The sequence below is a fragment of the Rosa rugosa genome, chromosome 4, assembly GCF_958449725.1.
Source record: "Rosa rugosa chromosome 4, drRosRugo1.1, whole genome shotgun sequence".
Lineage (NCBI taxonomy): Eukaryota > Viridiplantae > Streptophyta > Magnoliopsida > Rosales > Rosaceae > Rosa > Rosa rugosa.
The window spans coordinates 4,448,563-4,457,317 of record NC_084823.1 but is presented as its reverse complement, the minus strand read 5'-3'; the positions used below and the strand labels follow the sequence as shown (position 1 = coordinate 4,457,317).

Sequence of the window (8,755 nt, the reverse complement as noted above, 5' to 3'; positions counted from 1 at the left end):
CCAATCCAACCCACCAAATCTTGAGCTGCATACCTCTTTTGTAGAATCACAATACTCTCAATTCCCAAACTGATAGCTTTGCTATACAAAACCATGGCTGCTTTTGCTTCCTCTTATCTTCTTCTACAACTACTCCTGCTCATCTCTTTGTTCCATTTTGGCTCAGCAGGTAGAAGCCTTGCTGAGACCTCAGACCAAACCCAGCAGCCTATACTATTCCAATACCACAATGGCCCTCTTCTCACTGGCAAAATCTCTATCAATTTGATCTGGTATGGAAATTTCAAGCCTTCGCAGCGCGCAATTGTTTCCGATTTCATCACCTCCCTTTCCACTTCTTCTCCATCTACAAACCAACCATCAGTTGCTACATGGTGGAAATCCATAGAAAAATACTACCACCTCTCCAATGCCAAGAAAACCTCATCTCTTTCCCTCTCATTGGGTAACCAAATCCTTGATGAGAGCTACTCTCTGGGCAAGTCCCTATCTGTTGGAAAACACATCAAACAGTTGGCAGCCAAGGGTGGCCAGAGTAATGCCATCAATGTTGTCTTGACCTCATCAGATGTTCTAATTGATGGGTTTTGCTCCAGCAAATGTGGTACACACGGGTCTTCAAAGAGTTCTTTCATCAGAGGCAAGAGCTCCAAGTTTGCTTACATCTGGGTCGGAAACTCCGAGACCCAATGCCCGGGTCAATGTGCTTGGCCATTCCATCAGCCAATTTACGGACCACAATCTCCACCTTTGGTTGCGCCCAACAATGATGTGGGTTTGGACGGTATGGTCATCAATCTAGCTGGCCTTTTGGCGGGGACTGTGACCAACCCTTTTGGAAATGGGTTCTACCAGGGTCCCAAAGAGGCTCCATTAGAGGCTGCATCAGCTTGCCCCGGAGTTTATGCTAAAGGAGCTTATCCTGGTTACGCCGGAGACCTCTTGGTTGATGCTACGACTGGTGCCAGCTACAACGCCAATGGTTTGAATGGGAAGAAGTACTTGCTTCCTGCTTTGTTTGACCCTTCAACCTCATCATGTTCTACTCTTGTTTGAAAGTAATTAGGAGTTGAGACCACGTTAGAGTATAGATTATGTAGAGAATGATTCATTCTACAATTCCATTCTTTATTGTTTCAAATGAAAATAATAAATTCAAATTTCGATAATGTTTTGGATTGTTAATTTTGGAATAAACATTCTTCATAGAATTCCATTAATAATATGTCAGGTTAGAATAGTCATTGCATACCATCCCGCTGCCATCTATAAACAGACAGAGTTGTGATAATCATGGTGGTACATATGATATGTCTATCATTCGACAGGTTTTGCTCACTTATTTAACGTAAGCCTATTCAACTATGAACTAACAATGCATAGTAATAGGCTAAAATCAAAACAGAAACTAAATTTTCTCTTTACCCTTTAAGCTAGGGCTAGGAGGCTTTCCAGAGAGAAGCATGTGTAACACTTCCTCAACTGGTACCTTCTTGGTCTTGGGAGAATTTTTGTTCTTTGATCCAAGAGGGCGATCTCTCTTCTTTTTGCTTTCTGCTTTGTTCGTCTGCCTACCATCTTCGGGCTGCATTACTTTCGTCAGCACAAGCATGCCACTAGGTGTCTCGACCAAACCAAGAGACTTGGCTGTGAATGAGAGTGCATGGACTTTAACCTTTTTCAATGGTGCTGTATTTTCTTTGATCCCTTCTAATAAGAATTTTAGCTTTTTCGGTGAGGAGAATGGTGAAGTCAGGCGACTCCTTTTCATTGAGTCGAACGGTATTGCAGCAGCTGTTGGATCATAATTCATATACATATTTGTGCCCTAAAACATGAAAATTATTTGTTCTAAAGTCCAACTTAATGTTGACTAATGAAAATTACTTGTTCTAAAGTCCAACTTAATGCAATTCCATGTTTTGTAGAAAATCTTGACAAGATGAGAAAAAAATGTAATTCCGGCAAATTTGCCGTGCACCATGACGTTTGAAGACACAAGTGGCGGCGCACCACCACTCACGGTGGTGCCATGTATTTTCCGGTCATATTCATGGAAGAGCAAGGATGATGAGTACCATAACATCTATTCCATTACATCCATTCATCATCATTCTATCTTAACCAAATTCCAAACCTTTTGATTTCAATTCAACCGAACACTTACCCAAAAGTCCACAATCATCATCACTTCAATATCTATCATGCTTTAGGCTTAATCAGCATCCCTCACTCATCATTTCCTACTCTAATCTACACCATCACTTTCATACTCTTTTCCCTTGTTTTTGATCTATTACCACTCTCATACTTTACCTCCTTACTTAATTCCAAAGCCTAGCTGCTATCTTGACTTCTCAACACCATTTTCACATCCCTCTCCATCTATTTAAGCACCAATTCTTCATAAGGAGAGTCATCACCCACACTTAGCCATTACATCTTTTTCTCTCACTTTTTTCTACACAACCCACTACCATCTCCTCCACAAAACCTCCATCTCCACCACTCCATTTTCCAACTACATCCCTACCTATAATATTTTACATATACCAAGCATCATCATCATCATCTCAAGTCTTGAAGAAAAAGTTCAAGGAAAAAGCTAGAGCACAAGAGGAGCCACCACATCATCTCAATGACAAAGTTTCCATGATCAACCACTTCATCATATTGATGCTAGTTTATATAGATATGTGTGAATAGTTATTGTTGGGGCTTAGGTTGAAAGCCCTAGTCAAACTTGTAATGAATTGATGTTTGAATCTTATTTGATGCAATTTCCATAATCATCTTCACATGCTAAATCAAGAAGTGAATGCATGTATTTGAATCTAGCTAATTTGAATACTTTGCATTTTTCATTACATGAACAATGTTTAGAGAGTAGCTAGCTTTGAACATTAATAGCATGATAGCACACTAGGTGTGTATGCAAGGGTAGTGAGTTAAAATCACCTAGACCTAGGATTGGTTTGCTTGCTTGATTATCTAAACTCAAACCTTTATGCATCTAGGAGCAAGGAATTGATACTTATCTGGTAATATAACTTGTTCTTGGGTAGTTAGTTTCACACTTATCCGGTGAAAATTGATAAAATCAAAGGAGTTTAGGCCTTAGTAGTCTTATCCCGATGCTAAGAGGGTAATTGGATACTTGGAATTACTTTACTTATAATTTGAACGTTAATGCATGCAAGGGAGGCTATGGTGAACAACCTAAAGCTCTAACTTCCATCCATTCTGTCACATCTAGTTTAGCATAGCCTAGTTTACATTTCAAGTTTTTATTGTGTGTTAATTTGAGTTTAAACCATCTCCAAAATAAAAATCAAACCACTACACCATCTTGCATATATCCACCATGAACTTTCGTTCACTTGTGAGCCCTTGTTTGTAATTTGTACATTTGCATATTCATCTAGCACCCTTTAGGTTTTCCCTAGCTAGAGTGGGTTTTTCAATCCCTTGGGTACGATATCCCCGACTCATAATCCCTACACTATAACTTAGCCCTTATACTTGAGGGTGACTCTTCAACTAACAAGTTTTTGAGTCAGCAGCAGGAGCAGGAAGCAGAGTGTTAGGGGCCGCACTTGTAATGCCGCAAGCAACCTTGTCCAAGGTCATTAGTCAATCCTTTGGTTGGTTTGCTTGTGTGCTAGGGATGTTTTGGTAATTTACAAATTATGTAATTTATTTTATTTAGCATTTAGTCTCCTCGGCCTTTTTCATGTTTCCTCCTGCCATGTTCATGTAAGGCCGATAGCTCTTTAGGGAGGGGTTCCTAGTCGGCATAGTTTGGACTACGGAACTAGTATAGGTAAGCACATGTACTTTTGCCTCCCTTACCGTCTTACCATCAATAAAAGAGGAATTATTCAATCATCTGTGTCCCGTGAGATTGCTCCTTGATCTTTCCTTTCGATTATTCATTTGTTCTTCGTGGTTGTCAAACTTTTATACAATTGTGTTCTTGCTTGCCGCTAGCCCCTTTTTAATATCGTGTGGTTTTCATTGTTCCTTGCAAGGTACTCACTTGGCTGACTTGCTTACGAGCAAGTGCCGCGCGGTCCTCTTTGCATATCGCAAAGTTGGCCCGTGACAGTTGGTATCAAAGCCAACTCGGCTCAAGAAAGCTCACTGCGATGACAGGCAAAATGACAAACCAACAAAGATTCGATTGGTATGACCAACAACTCAGAGAACTTGCAGGGGTGCCAGACAGATTGATTGATATTACTAATATGTTGGACTGCGTCGACCTAGATGGGTTGGCGGCGCGGATGACAGAGGTGGAGAGCCTAAAGGACCGAGTTGTGGCCCTTGAAAAATGTAAAGCTTGAGGAAGCGGAAGGGAGAGAAATGAGGAAGAAGCTCCCGTTCCGAACGAGCAAATGGGGGCGATGAGTGATGCCCTTGACACACTACAGGTGACTGTGGACAATATGGCAGAAGATGTCCGAGCCACCATTGATGCTTTCAGAAACGAGCTGGTGGAGATGAATACCAAGCTCAACCTGACCATCCGTGCGATGGGAAACCAACCTGTGACGGACTACAGGAAGGTAAAGATACCGGAACCTCAAGCTTTTGGAGGGGCGCGAGATGCCAAGGAGCTTGAGAACTACTTATTTGATATGGAGCAATACTTCCAAGCAGTGAAGCCAGACTCGGAAGAGGTGAAGGTGAACATGGCGACAATGTATTTGTCGGGAGATGCTAAACTATGGTGGAGGACCAAATATAATGACATACAAAGAGGGGTATGCACCGTTGACACTTGGGAGGATCTTAAGAAGGAGCTCAAAGCTCAATTCTTCCCCGAGAATGTAGAGTACATTGATCGAAGGCAACTAAGGGAACTCAAGCACTCCAACAGCATCCGAGACTTTGTGAACAAGTTCTCTGTGCTAATGCTTGACATCCCGGACATGTCAGAGAAGGATCGGTTGTTCTATTTCCTTGAAGGCCTAAAGCCATGGGCAAGGACAGAACTTCAGCGGCAAAGGGTCCAAGATTTGGCCTCCGCACAGGCTGCTGCTGAAAGGTTGACGAACTACACATTCAAAGAGAACTCTACTAAGAAGACTCAGCCGTTTACGAATGCGAATGTCAACAGAAATATAAGGCCTGGACCGAGTAGAAGTGGGGGAGCGGAGTCCAAATTTTCCAACCCAGGAGGAGGGGAAAGGAGAGCAGCGAATACGAGGGACACAGCAACGTCCAAGCCTGCTGCCTTGATAGGGGTCTTCACCCCTTGACCTTTTAATCCCTCAGGTTATGCTCCAAAGCCACTAGCATGCTTCTTATGCAGAGGACCTCATAGAGTGAATGAATGCCCTCATAAGACTACCCTCTCTGCCCTACAGGCTCATATTCAATCGAAAGAAATGGAGGATCAGCAAGAGCCAGAGGAGGAACCTAGCCACATGGGAGCTTTGAGATTCTTGGGTGCGATGGAAAAGCGACCACAATCACCTAAGAAGTCCCAGGCTAAAGGCTTGATGTTCATAGATGGTAGTATTAATGGGAAAATAGCCAAGAGCGTGATGGTTGACACAGGGGCCACTCATAACTTTGTGTCAGAAACTAAAGCATGAAGGTTGGGGCTAAAGTTGGAGAAGGATGTTGGCCGCATGAAAGCTGTGAACTCTAAGGCCTCACCCACAACTGGACTATCGCGAGGGATATCACTCAAGTTGGGTCACTGGCAAGGGAAGACCGACCTCGTAGTTGTTCAGATGGACGACTTTGATGTCATATTGGGGATTGAGTTCTTGTTGGAGAATAAAGCTATTGCCATTCCTAGTGCCCAACACTTGCTCATTATGGGAGAAAGGCTGTGTGTGGTTCCAGCAAGAATCGAACAACCAAGTGAACCCCGTCTCTTGTCCGCCCTCCAGTTCAAGAAAAGCGTGCAGCGTCATGAGCCTACCTATGTAGCAGTTCCCCTGATAAGGGATGAGACTAAAGGAGAAGTGATTCCGAAGGAGATTGAGGGGTTATTGGAGAGCTATGTAGATGTGATGCCACCTGAACTTCCCAAAGAATTACCTCCAAGGAGGAGTGTGGACCATGAGATCGAACTGCTTCCGGGGGCCAAACCACCTGCAAAGGCACCTTACAGAATGGCTCCCCCAGAACTGGCGGAACTTCGAAAGCAGCTCGAAGACCTGCTGAAGGCAGGATTCATTATGCCATCTAAAGCCCCATTTGGTGCGCCCGTCCTGTTTCAAAAGAAGCACGATGGAAGTTGGAGATTGTGTGTGGACTATCGGGCTCTTAACAAAGTCACTGTGCGCAACAAGTACCCGATTCCTCTGATTGATGATCTATTTGACCAACTCAGTGGTGCCAAGTATTTCACAAAGCTAGACCTCCGCTCGAGGTACTATCAAGTTCGCATTGCAGAAGGCGATGAACCCAAGACTGCGTGAGTCACCCGTTATGGCGCCTTTGAGTTCCTGGTGATGCCATTCGGGTTGACCAACGCACTAGCTACATTCTACACTTTGATGAACCAAGTCTTCCACAAGTACTTAGACAAGTTCGTGGTGGTTTATCTGGATGACATTGTGGTATATAGCTCTACCATAGAAGAACACGTAGAGCACCTGAAGCTGGTGTTCCAACGGTTGCGGGACAATCAGTTGTATGTCAAGCGCGAGAAGTGCTCCTTCGCGCAAGTGACCATCAAGTTTCTAGGTCACGTTATTGAAAGGGGTCAAATCAAGATGGATATGGAGAAAGTAGAAGCCATAAAGGAGTGGCGAAACCCCAAGAATGTGAAAGAGCTACGTTCTTTTCTTGGGCTGGCTAATTACTACCGACGTTTCATTAAGAACTACTCAAAGAAGACAACCCCCTTAACTGAGCTATTGAAGAAGGGAGTGACATGGGACTGGAGTAGTGATTGTGAGAAGGCCTTTCAAGATTTGAAGAAGGCCGTGATGGAAGATCCGGTCCTTGCCTTACCGGACCTGAATAAGCCCTTTGAAGTCCAGACAGATGCTTCTGACTTCGCCTTAGGAGGTGTCCTGCTGCAACGGGGGCATCCTGTTGCGTATGAAAGTCATAAACTCTCGGAAGCTGAGAGGAAGTACACGGTTTAAGAGACAGAGTTGCTAGCCGTAATTCACTGTTTGAGGATGTGGTGACACTACTAGTTGGGGTCAAAGTGCCTTGTGAAAACAGACAATTCTGCCGTCAGCCACTTTCTGACCCAACCAAAGTTAACTCCAAAGCAAGCTCGATGGCAAGAGTTCCTCGCAGAGTTTGACTTCCAGTTCGAACACAAGGCGGGGCACACAAACCAAGTTGCTAATGCTCTAAGTCGCAAGGCCGACCTTGCCACCCTCAAGGTGTTGGCCACTTTGTCGAGCAATATCATTGCCACAGACATCAAACAACGTATCAAGGAGAGTTTGGAGAAGGATCCCATCGCGCAATCCTTCATAAAAATGGTGAAGGAAGGGAAGAGCCGTCGGTTTTGGATGGAGGATGGCATATTGATGGCCAAAGGAGGACGAGTGTTTGTTCCGCGAGCTGACGGACTACGAAGAATGCTCATGAGGGAGTGTCACGACACCTTGTGGGCAGGTCACCCTGGATGGCAGAGAACCCACGCACTCCTCAAGCAGGGTTACTATTGGCCCCAGATGCGGGATGATGTCACGGAATACACCAAGACTTGCTTAACATGCCAGCAAGACAAGATTGAGAGACAAAAAACTCCAGGGCTATTGGAATCACTGTCTATTCCGACTCGCCCGTGGGAGAGTGTCTCCCTTGACTTTATTACTAACCTCCCGAAGGTGGGAGACTTATCAGGCATCCTGGTGGTGGTTGACATGTTTTCGAAGTATGCCACCTTTGTGCCAACCCCAAAGTATTGCTCGGAGGAAGATACAGCAAACCTCTTCTTCAAGCACGTGGTGAAGTATTGGGGTGTGCCTCAGAACATTGTCAGCGATCGGGACACTAGATTCACGGGAACATTCTGGACCGAGCTATTCAAGCTGCTCGGGTCTGAGCTCAACATATCTTCAAGTTATCACCCACAGACTGAAAGGCAAACAGAAAGGTTCAACGGGATGTTGGAGGAATACTTGCGCCATTTCGTTCATGCCATTCAACAGAATTGGGCGCAATTGCTAGATGTTGCACAATTTTGTTTCAACTCGAAGAAGAGCTCATCCACCAACAAGAGTGCTTTTGAAATTGTCACTGGCCAACAGCCTCTCTTGCCTCATACTGTGCAAGAAGTCTACAAAGGGGCGAATCTGCGTGCTTTCAACTTCACAAAAGAGTGGAAGACCAATGCCGAGATTGCTCAAGCCTACCTGGAGAAAGCGGCGGGGAGAATGAAGAAGTGGGCAGATCAAGGCCGCAAGCCCAGGGAGTTTACAGCAGGAGACATGGTTCTTGTCAAGCTGCTTCCGGAACAACTCAGGTTCATGCGCTCTAGAGACAAGCGACTATTCAGGAAGTATGAAGGACCACTCCCCATCATTTCTAAAGTGGGGTCTCACGTGCGACAAGAGGAAAGAAAAGCACGAGATGTTGCTACGTGTAATTAAGGATATGGTTCAGCAACTAGTTTGTTTAATTAAATAAACTCTTGGTCAATTAAAGGCTGCATACTTTTATTCCTTAAATTATTTTATATATATATATATATATTTTTTTTTTTCTCTTCTTTCGCACATGAGTAATCGGGCTTTGCTTTCTTGCAAGTTGCAATGGCTTTGAG

General features: G+C 44.3%; 1 protein-coding gene across 1 annotated transcript; it reads left to right on the top strand.

The window, feature by feature from the left end:
- LOC133745995 (protein PHOSPHATE-INDUCED 1-like) lies at nt 1–1,169 on the top strand. The gene has a single exon (XM_062174150.1). The coding sequence runs from the start codon at nt 94–96 to the stop codon at nt 1,054–1,056; it is 963 nt and encodes a 320-aa protein (XP_062030134.1). The 5' UTR covers nt 1–93; the 3' UTR covers nt 1,057–1,169.
- The last annotated feature ends 7,586 nt before the right edge of the window (nt 1,170–8,755 follow it).

Bases quoted from the DNA above. Each gene is read 5' to 3' on its own strand.
- LOC133745995 (XM_062174150.1), top strand. From the start codon at position 94: ATGGCTGCTTTTGCTTCCTCTTATCTTCTTCTACAACTACTCCTGCTC.